Source organism: Dendrobates tinctorius, unplaced genomic scaffold (genome assembly GCF_039654945.1).
Source record: "Dendrobates tinctorius isolate UK_male_01 unplaced genomic scaffold, ASM3965494v1 ptg000212l, whole genome shotgun sequence".
NCBI classification, from domain to species: domain Eukaryota; kingdom Metazoa; phylum Chordata; class Amphibia; order Anura; family Dendrobatidae; genus Dendrobates; species Dendrobates tinctorius.
Window position 1 is genome coordinate 883292 of NW_027361879.1, and position 14754 is coordinate 898045.

At 45.5% G+C, this 14754-nt stretch overlaps 1 protein-coding gene across 5 annotated transcripts in view; it reads right to left on the reverse strand.

Moving 5' to 3' along the window:
- Window positions 1-14754, reverse strand: part of BAIAP2 (BAR/IMD domain containing adaptor protein 2) — a 189045-nt gene that overhangs the window by 45183 nt on the left and 129108 nt on the right. For all 5 annotated transcript variants that reach the window (XM_073554714.1, XM_073554716.1, XM_073554715.1 and 2 more), the window contains one exon: window positions 1824-1976. In XM_073554714.1, the coding sequence (XP_073410815.1) occupies window positions 1824-1976 (153 nt within the window). The remainder of the gene's footprint in view (window positions 1-1823; window positions 1977-14754) is intronic.

The following is a 14754-nucleotide window of genomic DNA, read 5'->3' on the forward strand; positions in this document are numbered from 1 at the left end:
CGGATCTTACAAAAGGGAAAGACTCCGTCATGATTAAATGGAGTTTAGCGGCTGAAGAAGCCTTCCATAGCCTAAAACGGGCACTTTGCTCTCAGCCCGTACTGGTGACTCCGGACTTCCGCAGTGAGTTTGTGGTACAAACGGATGCCTCTGATACCGGTATCGGGGCCGTACTCTCACAAGTGAGGGACGGAGTGGAACACCCAGTCCTCTATCTCAGCAGGAAGCTGAATAAACACGAGCAAAGGTATGCAGTCGTAGAAAAAGAGTGCCTCGCCATTAAGTGGGCTCTCGAGGCCCTCAAATATTACCTGGTGGGCCGAAAGTTCAGGCTGATCACTGACCATGCCCCTCTCAAGTGGATGCACTTGAACAAGGAACGGAATAGCCGGGTGACCCGGTGGTTCCTTGCCCTGCAGGCCTACACTTTTACGGTGGAGCACCGCCCAGGGGTACAGATGGGAAATGCAGATGCCCTGTCCCGAGTGCACTGTTTTGCGGGTGTCATTGCTCGACAGGAGTGGTCTGAGCAGAGGGGGGGGGATATGTGAGAATCATGTGGGAATAGTGGATGAGGGCAGGTATATCTCGCCCAGATTCCTTTCCTATGTGGCCTAGTCTGGTCAGTATCGCACCTGCTTGCTAATGAATAATGGGAGGTGGATATAAAAGGATGCCAGGTGGTTGTGTGAGTGTCTCAGCCTGGGAACACAGAGAGCCCGTCTGTGTGAGAGACACACGTGAGTGGAAGCAGTGCCCACTGCAACTGTGGTTTGGCTGGACGGGAGAAGCCCGCCAGTTGGTAGTTAGGTTGTACTTTGTTTAGTTAGTGCCGGACAGGCAAGGATTTGTTTTATGTTTTATTTCCTTTTGCATTGCTTTCACCTTGAATAAACCTGACCCAGTGTCAGTTATACCCGAATCCAGCTCTGCGCCTGAGTTTCATGCTGAACGCACGTGACCTTTGACCCCAGCAAAGGCGATCCCGGAGTGTTTTATCACAATATATTAAATGGATGGGTGTGGGGCTAATTATATATTAGTTAAAAAAATACATTTTGGCCGAATGTTTGTACTTTGCTTGCTGAACTGTACTTTTCATTGATACTACTTTAAAAAGTACATATTATTTATATAGCACCATTGAGTCCATGGTGCTGTACATGAGAATGGGTTACATATAAGTTACAGATATCGCTAGATGACAAATTCTAAAATTCTGTTTCAATTTTTCCCCTCTTTTGGGCATTAAAATGTGTGGCTTGAAAATTTTAATCGATTGGACTTAAAAAAAAGCAGATTTTTGTATGGTCGTGGCTACTTAACATTTTTTATTCCACTTTGGAACTAGAATCTGTGATAGTGCTGTGCACAGTGTAAGAGCTCAAACTACTGCAATATATAGTGGAACTCTACTTCTACGAAGCCCAAGACAGTGGCTGAGCTTCACTTGAGGTCTAAGATTGTAAACAACGGGTGCATAGCCCCCAATAACCCATTGGCTTTGTGAGATTGTGCAGATGAGAGGCGGCGCAAGGCCGCAACGAGAAGGCCAGTTAAATGGCGCCATCAGCGATTGACAGCGGCATCCAAGTGGTAAACAGCAGTTAGCTGACATCTGCCTGTAACAGCAGCAACCAGAGCTACAGAGCTGGCATCTGCCAGGTACGACGTTGGCTACATACTGCCCTCAGCAACAAAAATGTAAGTCACAGGTTCGCAATGCGTTAAAAAAATCTATATGTTTTTCTAATCTCAGACAACCCTTTTAATAACTTAAGGAGTTTACCATACCATGTGTAGATATACTGAACTCTCCTCACCTTGCCGTGATAAGCGATGGAGTTCTTGGCTACGGCGCATTGTTTCTCCACCAGGAAGCAATACCTCCTCCTTTCTTCCGTTAGGGCCGTCTTATACCCATCGGATACAAAGTTCTCCAGCTCGCTCTGCTTGTTACTGATCGCTTCAATATACTGTAGAGAAGATAGACAAAACAAATACATCATCTCCAAACCATTGAATTGTAGCCACAAGAACCTAGAGCCCGGGATAGTCTGGCCCAAGACTCATCCCAGAGTCTCCCTGTAATTGTCACGTCACGTGGCTTGGAAGACATGTTATTTTGATGGAGCGCCTCCCAGAGACCTTGGGCTGTTCCTCTCTAAAGAATAAAAAAAAAAACAATAGTATACATACTGCACATACACAAGTTTTCTGGATATCCAGGACCTGAACATATTTGGTTCTCTTAGTAACAAGCTATCACCTGCGCAGGACCTGGATGTATGGAAATTCGGCCATGTGCAGTGTGTTTCGATAGAGCACCTGATTGAGGGGTTTCGTTGTATAGCCCTGCATGTGAAGTTGACGGCATTTGACAGAATCATTGTTTAGGGTGAATCGGCTTATTAATGGTCAGGGATGTGAAGAATATGGCTTCCTCCTTCTAGAAACAGCGTCACAAGCGTCCACAGGTTGTGTCTGATATTGCAGTTTCACTCCATTGAAGTGAATTTAGCTGAATTGCAATACCAGACAAGCCATGGACATGGGTGCAGCGGTTTCTGAATGAAAGCAGTCACGTTCTCGCAGGTTTGGAGCTTGTATAATAAGTCTTCATTAGTCTGCAGGAAACGAGTGCAGGCATTTTCCACTTTCTTCCCTTGGGTGCGGACCAAACACAAAAATCGTTGTGAACACCGAGGCAGGAGCTAATTAGAAGACTCTGTATCTTCATCACGTTCTCAGAGAAATCCAAACGATGCAGAGGCAAAATGAATGTAGCCCTACAATGCAAGAACAACATGGCTTCCTGCTTACCTCCGGGACCAACAGACAGTACAGATTGGGAAGCCATTATTTTAGGGGACAGGATGGGACTTTTTTTTTCTCTGGGGGCACAGAGTATGAAGAGTGTAGGTAGACATGTGCATGCTATATCACTGGCAACACATACATTTTGGGTAAAAAAAAAAAATCTATTAAAAGACTGACCCTCTCCCCTGTGAATCACATATGATATATGGAAATCTGGGTGACAAGTCAGAGGCCATATTCATTGCACACTTGAACGGCTTTTCCCAGAGCAGAATCTGGATGTGGAAGGAATTCCTGCTCTAGCTGACAGCATACTTATCAGAGGTAGGAGGCTTTTGATGGCCACACACGCAGCGCTGTATTATCTGGGTGTATTGTTCGGCACAGCGCACATGATATAGACAGGAGAAGCTGAATTGATGCCCCGCTGTCAGTCACTGCACAATGTCATTCTCCACACGTTCCAAGACAGAACGCACAAAGTGGGTCAGGAGAAGTAACACAAGCCTCAGTTAACCCGTGTTATTACTGATCTTCCCCCACGGGTGCGGAGAATATAGGCCTCCAATTAGGAACGCTTCCATAGAAGTGCAGCCTGCTGGGCTACTGCCATTAGTGAGAGGAACGAAGTACCAAATACTTCCAGCAAAGACTCCAGTTAGTTCATACACAGCTCAAGTCCTGATGATCTGGGCCAGGTCGTAGATTAGTGAGCTCCATGTAATCTGTGGGCAGGTTAGGAGTCTAGTGATGAAGGGGAAGCAAAGGCATAATATAAAGCTCATATCCCCCGATGCAAATTATCACAGCCCCCCAAATCATTGAGCTGGACCTGCTCATGTCGACAGAGACCTTTAAAGCTCCCACAGACTCCTAAACAAGAGCTTGACTCTCCCCTCCTACCTGTAAAGACCAGGGGCTGCAGCTGTATTGTATAGTCTAATATCCCCTTCTATCCCTCTAACAACCCCTGTCCTCAATATGGAGGTCATAGTGAGGAGTCCTCCACTCCAGAGCACCTCAGAGACAGAGCAGAGTGCTCTGCTGTAATGTATGTACAACCCATAGCCGGACCCCCCAAGCATTGCTTCTAAAGGTGCCCATACACATCAGATAATGGTCAGACTAACAAAATTTGCAGGACTGGCCACACTACTATGTAATTGGGACCTCCTGACATCTTTTGTTAATATGAAGGATTGGACATGTTGGATTTCAACATGCCTGATCATTTATTTGCAAGTGTGTGTGGCAGCAGCTCCTCTCCTACTGAATGAGTCAGCTGTGCTCGTAAGGGGATAAATAGCTGTGGGACGAGTAAGCAATCTGCCTACAACCACCTGAAGTGTTTGGCCAACTTTGGGACAATATAGTTCCTCATGGAAGCACAATATGACAGCACACAGAATTCCAGGGGTCTATAATGTGAACAGGGTCTTCATGTGGTGCTGTACAGTGGCTTTTCATGCAGCTTTGCGAGAACACACTGTTTCACAATCTGACTGACTACACTCACAAAACAAGAGGCGCAGTTGCATAATCTAACCACTAGTAGGAGACAAAGGGCAAGATAAAAAAGTATCCATCAAAACTGCGGAAACAGATGGTCGTGTTCACACCGTGACCAATGACCTGGACTCGTGACAGATACGTTAATACCTGATACTTGCACGTTAGCTGAGGAAAGAGCCAAATTGCATGGTTTTTCTCCCATAGAGTACTGCAAATAAGACTCGAGATCTAGCGGATCCCCTTAAGAGTCAGTACTAAAATATTAGTAAATTCAAAAGGTGAATTTTAAAAAATAATTGCTAATACCAGAGATGTGGGCGTTATTTCAGTGACTTTATGCGGAATTAAAAAAAAAAAAATGACATGACTTTATGGAAACTTTGTATATAAATCTGCAAGGCAGTCCCATGCAACTTCATGTCTCAAGCCCTCACCCTTACCAACAGCAGAGGTTAAACTAATTGCAGTGTGTACTGCCACTGTTGCCATAATAAGGTCCATATGTGTAGCGTCAGTGCTTGCTGTCAATACTGGACTTCATTAGCTTCTACAGTGAGAGGATTATGTGATCCGGCTAAAGAGATTACACGAGCGCAGCCGCTCTTCTAGCCTCACCCAGCAGACGCCTGGCACAGATGCCAGTAATGAGTGCATCCAAGTCAGATCGGGGTGCCTTTGTTTACAGGACCTCAAGACCAAGGAGTCTACTGAAAAAGAGGAGATAAAAGTAATGCCTTAGCTACAAGCTAGCGTGCAGGAGAGCCCTGACCTTACACCCAGGTAAAGTATATGGACGTCCTAAAAAGAATGGCTCTATCAATAATTCTATTCAATGCACATCTCAACAGCCAGCCGGCCGCCCAGGGTCACAACAGCCGGCCAGCCGCCCAGAGTCACAACAGCCTTCAATGATGGGGAACTGGGAATGGGAGGAAAGTTAAAACAGATGACAACACATATACCCATAGATCTTTAGGAGGGACTTTGCATAAGCCATAAGGCAACCACACCCCGATAGATCTAGGTAGGAGCCGAGTGAAAACCTAAAGAATATGTATATGGTATGGTAGATATGCTCCCCCCCCCCCCCATTGTAGAGATCTGGCAGGTGGAAGAAGTGTTACAGGCAATGCTTCTTGGGGAAAAAAGGATGTAAATGAACCTTGCTCCAGAGAAGAGAGCTGTCTCTAGTGCCACCTATAGGCAACTACCTGCAGGTCAGTTTTTGGTGACTTGTGCTTGGAGGGTCGGTGTGGTAATCTGGTCTGCCAATGAGGTATTCCCAGTAAAAATCTCAAGGATGCAATAGGAAGAACAATGCCGTTTATTCACAGCATGTTTTGAAGTTGGACTAACTTCATCAGGAGAACTGCAATAAGGCCATGTTCACACATTCGGCATTAGGTCAGTATTTTAAGTCAGTATTTGCAAGCCAAAAATCAGGAGTTGCATAAAATCAGAGGAAAAATAGAATAGAAACACCTGCACCACTCCTAGGCTTTGGCTTACAAATACGGATGTAAAATACCAATCAAATACTGAACGTGTGAACATGGCTTAATACAGAATTTGACAGAATTATCATTCAACAACCCATCAGACACATGCAGCACATAGGGGTGGTTACCACTCATACTGGTGACGTAGTATGAAATGTTAAACTATTTAAGTCATGTCCGTGAAATTCTGCATTATTATTGTTAATCCAACTTCGAAACGCGTTAAGCTTAACAGTATTGTCCTTATAACACGTCCTTTGGATTATTATTGGGACTACGTCATCGACAGTGCAGACCACCACTCCTATCCTCCAAGCACATGCTATATACAGTAGGTTTTCCAATCCGGAAGGCACTGCAGCAGCTGATCTTTTTTTGATCCCACAACCCCAAAAGGTGAGTACCGCAGTTACTTGTTCCTTCACCTTTTACTTTTATACCGGATAACACCCTATTGTGCTGTTGTATCCTCCTTTTATCTAGCTTTTGGTGACTAATATTCACTAGGCATCAAAAAGACCATGAGGAGCAGAATCTGGACATGTATATTAGTATGCACCCCCTCTGTTCTCCAGTCGCCATACCACAGACTATCAGTAAGACCACCCTTGTGGAGCGGCTATAAGCCGACTGCTCAACATCTTCCAGAATCGTATTTTAGGAATCTAAACTGAAAGTTCTGGATAACTGGATCTCATTAATTCTCTGCGCTTTATAACTTATTTTTAGAATAATGAACTTCTTAATTGGATGCTGTAAAAGGTTGCTGGAGTCATTTCATCGAGGATAATTACTTGTGAGAAATGGGGGCGGAGGGGGACTGAGGGATCTGGGGTGTTCTGATTTAAGCACAAACTAGGAGCACCTCCGCCTCTATATTCAGTAATAAAGCAAACTTTTAAGAGGTCACAAAGTGGTGCGAAGTGACATTCAGAACACTTCACGAGTCTATGGGCCATCAGATATTAAAGGGATGGTTCGCCACACACATCATTGAGAAGGAATCATAAGTAGGAGTCAATGAGAGAGGCACCAACTATCTATCTTGAGTATATGTACACCACCTGCAGTAGCAGGCCTCTGACCATGCCCTGAATACAAAAGGTCCCACCCACAATCTTTGACGAAAGTGGGCACATACTATTTAATAAAGCCCAAGACATCGAATAGAGGCTCTACTGGGGAGGACTGCTGTACGACATGGCCCTTCATGCTCTGGCTATTAGGAGCAAGTAAGAAGCAGAGGACTCATGCATATTAATCTCCCTGTAGGCCCCGATAAAGAGTATGGAAAGGTGTAAAGTGTACAACTATTACTTAAAAACTAAGGAAAAGCTTTGGTGTGTTGCCTCTGCTACTATCCAGATCATTATTGGTCTCATCATGGATCATCTTACCGGAAGGTTATTAAAAGGTTCACTTTAAGGAACTTTGCTGAATTGGTGCTATATAAGCTTGTGGCTATTCTATGCTGGGGTCTCTCCTAATGTGGCTGCTCTATGAGAGAGAGTCTCTCCTTGTTTTGTTGTCCTATGCCAGAGTCTCTTCTAGTTTTGATGCTCTATGCTCAAGTTACTCCTGGATTTATGGCATACAGTGGGGAAAATAAGTATTTGGTACACTAACGATTTTGCAAGTTTTCCCACCTACAAAGAATGGAGAGGTCTGTAAGGTAAGGTACACTTCAACTGTGAGATAAAATCTAAATTAAAAAAAAACCCCACAGAAGATCACATTGTTGTAGGATTTTTAAATAATTCAATTGTGTTTTATTGCATGAAATAAGTATTTGATCACCTACCAACCAGCAAGAATTCTGGCTCTCACAGACCTGTTATCTACTCTGCACTCATTACCTGTATTAATTGTACCCGTTTCATCTTGTTACCTGTATAAAAAGACACCAGTCCACACACTCAATCAATTAATCACACTCCACCATAGCCAAGACCAAAGAGCTGTCTAAGGACAAAGTTGTACACCTGCACAAGGCAGGGATGGGCTACAGGACAATAGGCAAGCAGATTGGTGAGAAGGCAACTGATTACACAATTAGAAAATGGAAGAAACACAAAATGACTGTCACTCTTCCTCGGTCTGGGGCTCCATGCAAAATCTCGCCTCGTGGGGTAAGGATGATTCAGAGAAAGGCCAGGAATCAGACCAGAACTACATGCGAGGACCTGGTCAATGAGTCCAAAGTGTCAAACATTACCGTTAGTAACACACTACACCGTCATGGACTAAAATTCTGCAGGACATGCAAGCTTCCCTGATCACACCAGCATATGTCCAGGCCAGTTTGAAATTTACTAATGACCATCTGGATGAATCAGATGAGGAATGGGAGAAGGTCATGTGGCCAGATGAGGCCAAAAAGCCGGATTACTTACCGGTAATGCTCTTTTAATGAGTCCACGACAGCACCCACTGGAGGTATCGGATCCGCCCATTTGGAACAGGAAACCCTACAGGAAAGATAAAAGGGGCGGTCCGCCTTTCCTCCTCAGTTTTACGTTTCAGAGTACCAGAAGGACCGCCAAGGATTAGGCAATGTTCTCTTATTTTAACATCTTTCTTATCCATTATTTGGTAATACTTTAACTATTGATATCTTTAGGGGGGGAAGTGAACGGGTGCTGTCGTGGACTCATTAAAAGAGCATTACCGGTAAGTAATCCGGCTTTTTACTCTTCGCCACGACAGCACCCACTGGAGAGATTCCAGAGACCATCACCTGGGTGGGACCACCGTGCCAAGGATAGTCCTGCCAAAGCTTAAGTCAGGGGTTGATGAAAGATCAAGTCTGTAGTGCTTATAGAAGGTAGAAGGGGATGACCAAACTGCCGCCTTACATATAGTTTCAATCGGAACATCTCCCTTTTCCGCCCAAGAGGTTGCCATTGCCCTGGTGGAATGCGCCCTGATGTTCCCTGGAGGATCTTCGTTTTTTGCGGAGTAGGCTAAACGAATGGCCTCTCTGATCCACCGGGAAATGGTGCTCTTCGTGACTCCATACCCCTTCTTACAGCCCTGAAATGAAACAAATAGGGCCCTACTCTGCCTCCAACTGTTGGACCTCTCAATACATTTTAGGACAGTTCTTTTGACGTCCAGAGTATGGAACCTCTGCTCTTCCGGAGTAGAGGGATTTTTATAGAAGGTTGGGAGGAGTATCTCCTGAGATCTATGGTATTTTGTTGCCACTTTTGGCAGGTAGGCAGGGTCTGGTTTTAATACCAATCTGTCTTGGTATTCTTGAAAAAAAGGTGGATCTATTGACAAGGCCTGAATATCACCCACTCTTCTAGCTGAGGTTAGTGATACTAAGAGGGCCATTTTAAGTGCTAAGTATTTGAAGGGTATTGTGTCGATCGGCTCAAAGGGGTCTACCGTTAGGGCGTCTAAGACCAGATTTAGATCCCATGTAGGGACGGAGGGTATGTGGATTGGAGTTATTCGTTCACATGCTGTAATAAAACGAGTTATCCACTTGTTGCCTGCTATATTATGGCCATATAGTGCTCCTAATGCCGATATTTGTACTCTCAGTGTATTTACTGCTAAGCCTAAGTCTTTCCCCTTCTGCAGAAATTCCAAGATTGGGATTATCGGAACTTCTGTTGTATGAGGTACTGTATGGAATTGAAGAAATTTTTTCCATATTCTAATGTAAATCTGGGTCGTGGACTGTTTTCTACTTTGTAGTAGTGTAGCAATTAAGGACTCCGAGAATCCTCTTGTCCTCAATAACTGCCTCTCAAATTCCACGCCGTCAAGTGCAAGCTGAGCACTTGAGGGTGGAAAAAGGGGCCTTGGGAGAATAGATTGGCAGTCGGAAGGACCCAAGGATCTGTTATCGACATAATCTGCAGCCACGAAAACCACGGTCTTTTTGGCCAGAACGGTGCTATTAAGATTATTCTTGCTTTGTCGTCTCTGATCTTCCGAATTACTTGAGGTAGGAGGATCAATGGAGGGAACGCATACGCTAGGTTGAAATTCCATGGAACTAGAAAGGCGTCCAGTATGTTTGGGTGATCTGACGGAGATAGGGAGGCAAAGGTTTTTATCTGCCTGTTCTCCCTTGTGGCAAAAAGATCCACCTCGGGTTGTCCCCATGCGGCTACTATGTCCCTGAAGACCTTCCGATTGAGGCACCACTCTCCTTGTCGTAGAGTGTGACGGCTTAGGAAGTCTGCCTTTTGATTGCTCTCGCCTCTTATATGAAGGGCCGAGAGGGACAAAAAATAGTTTTCTGCTAAGTTTAAAATTTTTGCCGCTGAAGACATCAGAGTCTCTGATCGAGTTCCTCCTTGTCTGTTTATATATGCCACTGTGGTGGTATTGTCCGACAGGATCCTTACATGCTTCTGTTGGAGCTGCGGAAGGAAGTTGTATAGAGCATAGAACACTGCAGTCAGTTCTTTTAAATTAGATGAGTAATCACATTCCTCTTTACTCCACCTTCCCTGATAAAACCCATTCTCCATGTGGGCTCCCCAGCCCTGGGGACTGGCATCGGTGGTTACAATACAGGATGGAACTATAACCCATGGGACTCCTGAACATAAATGGTCATCGTCTAACCACCACTCTAGGGAAGTCAAGACTTCTTGTGACAGGGTTATTTTGCTCTGTAAATGACCACTATGTCGCTTATCCTCCTGGAGGATCTGGTGTTGTAGTGTACGGACATGGTACTGGGCCCACCGGACTGCCGGGGTGCAAGAATTTAGTGATCCTAATAGTGACATTGCTCCTCTTAAGGATACACGTGGTTTATCTATAGCTGCTTGTATTTTTTGTTTTGTGAGGATGATTTTTACCTGGGGTAGTAGACATCTCTGGGTCAAGGAATCTAGTTGAAATCCTAGAAATGTCTGGAGAGATTGCGGATCGAGTCTGGACTTTTGGATATTGATGATCCAGCCAAGGCTCTGAAAAGAGGAGACTGCGTCAGTCACGCGTTCAGTACATTGTTTGACTGAATTCCCAATTACTAGGAAGTCGTCTAGATATGGTACAATTAGTGTGTCCTTTTGGCGAAGGTAGGCCATCACTTCTGCCATCACCTTGGTAAATATTCTTGGTGCCGTGGAAAGCCCGAAGGGCATGGCCGCGTATTGGAAATGACGAATCCTGCCCTCGACTTCCACTGCGACTCTTAGGTATTTCTGGAATCTGTTGTGTATAGGGAGATGATAATAAGCATCTTTTAAATCAATCCCTGCCATTACGCAATTTGGGAAAAGAAGCTTTATAGTGGATCTAATCGATTCCATTTTGAACTTATAATTTTTTATAAATGAATTTAGCTTCTTTAAATTAATAATGGTTCTAAATGTACCGTCTGGTTTAGACACCAAAAACAGGGGAGAGTAAAAGCCTCTACCCTGTTGTTCCTCAGGGACGTCAACTAAAACTTTTTTAGCTAGCAGGACTCGAATCTCGTCTTCGAGAGCCTTTTGCTGAAGTGAGGAATTAAGGCGAGTTATAACAAAGAACTCATAGGGGATTCGAAAGAATTCAATCTTTATTCCTTCCTTGATTATATTCAAAATCCATGGGTTTAACGTAATTTGTTCCCATTTGGTAAAAAAAAATTTTAATCTGCCCCCAACCGGTGGGTCTAAACTTTTAATTTTTTTCTCTCCTATATGTTGGCCCTCTGAAGATGGTACCCTTCTGCTTTTCGTCTTTCGTGGCCCATCTCGTTCTGTCCGATTGTCTTCTTCTCCCGAATGGCCGTCTTTTAAAGGTTTTCCTATAAAACGGAATGGGAGAATCACTGAAGGCCTTTTTTCTTTCTTTCGCCTTGGCGAGAATTTCGTCTAAGGCTTTTCCGAAGAGGAACTCACCCTCGCATGGGGTTGCACTAATTTTGGATTTTGATTGTGCATCCCCTTTCCAGCTTTTTATCCAAAGCGCGCGTCTGGCGTTATTCACCAGGGCTGCCGACCTTGCTGCCAGTCTTAGGGTGTCCGCTGAAGCGTCTGCCATAAAGGCAGCTGCCCCTCTTATCAACGGGATGGCTGCACGCAGTTTCTCCCTTGACACTCTTTGCTCAATCTGCTGGTCTAATTGATCTAGCCATACCAGCATTGACCTAGCAGTACATGTGCTGGCTATTGCGGGTTTGAATACCCCGGTGGTGGACTCCCAGGACCTTTTGAGCGAAGATTCAGCCTTTCGGTCCAATGGGTCTGCTAACAATCCTGCGTCCTCGACCGGGATCGAGGTTTGTTTGGAAGTGGAGGATATGACAGCGTCCACCTTTGGTATTTTAGACCATTTTAATAGATCTTCATCAGTGAACGGGTACTTCCGTTTTGAAGCGGATGGGAGAAAACCCCTCTGGTCGTGTTTTTCCCATTCCCTTTTGATGAGATCTTTAATTGCCGGTATTACTGGAAATGATCTCCTCTTTTTTTCTGCCAATCCCGCAAACATAATGTCCTGCGCGGTCTGGGCTCCCCTTTCCTCTTCACACCCCATAGTATTTCTAACCGCTTTTACCAGGTTATCTACGCTGTCCAGAGGAAAACATGCGCGTCCTTCCGCCTCCGAGGATGATGATGAGGACGTGGATGCGGAGCCTGAGTTTAACCCCTGTTCTTCCTCTGACTCTGAACTAACAATAACCTGTTTTCTATGCCTGGACTCTGCGGGAGTGCTGGCGCGGTTGATGGCTTGTATTTCCTCCCTAATTATGGCTCGGATATCCGGAGAAGATATCGTCGGCCCCTGCCTGGTCTCTTTAATGCATTGTTTGCAGAGTTTTTTGGGGTAGGAGTCAGGGAGAGGCTCTGAACATAATGCGCATTCTTTATGTTTTGTTTTTCCTTTTTTCTTTGACTGAAACGGGAGGTCAAAGGTAAAGAGAGGGGGGAGGGGGGGGGGAGGAGAGGAGGTTAGCTTAATAGGTAGAGCATATGCTTTGCACACTCACCCAGTGAAGCTTAATACCGGTTCAGATGGCTGAGACTGTTTGGATCGGGTTTCTGCTGCCTCGCTCCTGCGGGCAGTCTCCGTCCTGGCGCTGCGGTCCCTGGTGGAGTTGCCCCCAGCTGAATCCCCTGCTGGGGTCTGCGACTCTGCGGGGGACGACATGTTCCAATGTTGCAGCGCTGCAGCGCTGTTTTATCTGTATCGTTATCGTAGCCCCGGAAGTCGCCCTGTCACAGGGCGCATGCGCCGCGTCATCGCCATCTTACCCCGGAAGTTCAACCATTACTTCCGGGGTATGGGAGCGTCGGGCGCCGGCCTGCTCCCGCGCCACCGCTATTAACACACGCGGCTCGCGCGCACATGGCCTCACCATCCACGCTATACCCCCACCGATGGGGATGGGGGGGGGGGGAATCTCCCGGATGCCAGACCGGCGCGCTCCCTGGTAAGACCGGGCGGCCCTCCCCGGACCCGGCCATTACCACTATGCCACCAGACGAGGGGGGAGCCGTCAAACGGAGTCTCCCCCGACGCTGCCTCCGGACCGCAGCCCCTGCCGTTCCCGAAGAGACCGCACAGGCGGATGCATGGCCCAGGTAAGATCCTGCAGGATCCTGCTCCATTTGGAACAGGAAACCAAAACTGAGGAGGAAAGGCGGACCGCCCCTTTTATCTTTCCTGTAGGGTTTCCTGTTCCAAATGGGCGGATCCGATACCTCCAGTGGGTGCTGTCGTGGCGAAGAGTAAAATAGAACTTTTTGGTATAAACTCCACTCGCCATGTTTGGAGGAAGAAGAATGAGTACAAACCCAAGAACACCATCCCAACTGTGAAACATGGTGGGTTAAACATCATATTTTCGGGTGCTTTACTGCAAAGGGGACAGGATGACTGCACCATATTGAAGGGAGGATGGCTAGGGTCATGTATCTCGAGATTTTGCCTAACACCCTCCTTCCCTCAGTAAGAGCACTGATGATGGGTTGAGTCTGGGTCTTCCAGCATGACATTAACCAGAAACACACAGCCAGGGCAAATAAGAAGTTCCTCCGTCAGAAGCATTTAAGGTCCTGGAGTGGCCTAGCCAGTTTCCAGAGATGAACAAAACAAAATCTTTGGAAGGAGGTAAAACTCAATGCTGCCCAGCGGCAGCCCCAAAATCTGAAAGATCTGGAGAAGATGTGTATGGAGGAGTGGGCCAAAATCTCTGCTGCAGTGTGTGCAAACTTGGCCAAGAACTAGAGGAAACGTCTGACCTCTAATTGCAAACAAAGGTTTCTGTGCCAAATATTAAAGTTCTGTTTTTCTATAGTATCAAATACTTATTTCATGCAATAAAATGCAAATTAATTATATAAAAACCATACAATGTGATTTTTTGTTTTTTATTTTTAGGCTCTGTCTCTCAGTTGAAGTGTACCTACGATAAAAATTATAGACCTCTCCATTCTTTGCAGGTGGGAAAGCTTGCAAAATCGTCAGTGGATCAAACACTCACTTTCCCCAATGTATATTACCTTCTGACTTCAATTAAAGTACAAAAAAAAAAATAAACTGCATAACATTAAAAAAAACCCAGTGGAAGAATCAAAAAAAAAAAAAAAAAAAATCACTTTGCATATTAAGGAGGTTTTCCTGCTTTCAGAAAACCCGCAGCCAAACTGAAGTTTAAAAAAAAAAAAAAAAAATACAAACTTTGCTTGACTCACCGTTTCACAGTCCAGCACAGTCTCCGCCACTGTTCCTGGTGTCTGTATGGACTGCAGCAGACGTCACAGACAGCACTGCAGCAAGTCTGAGCTCCGTGGCTTTGAGAGGCTTGAGCAGTCAACTTGCAAGGAGCTGCTAAGCTCGGATATTGGCTGCAGCGCTGTCAATGTGACATCAGCGCTGCAGACAATAACAGACACTGGGAGCAGCGGCAAAGACTCCGCACTGGACCTGGGGAGGGGAAGTAAAGATGGTTTATTTT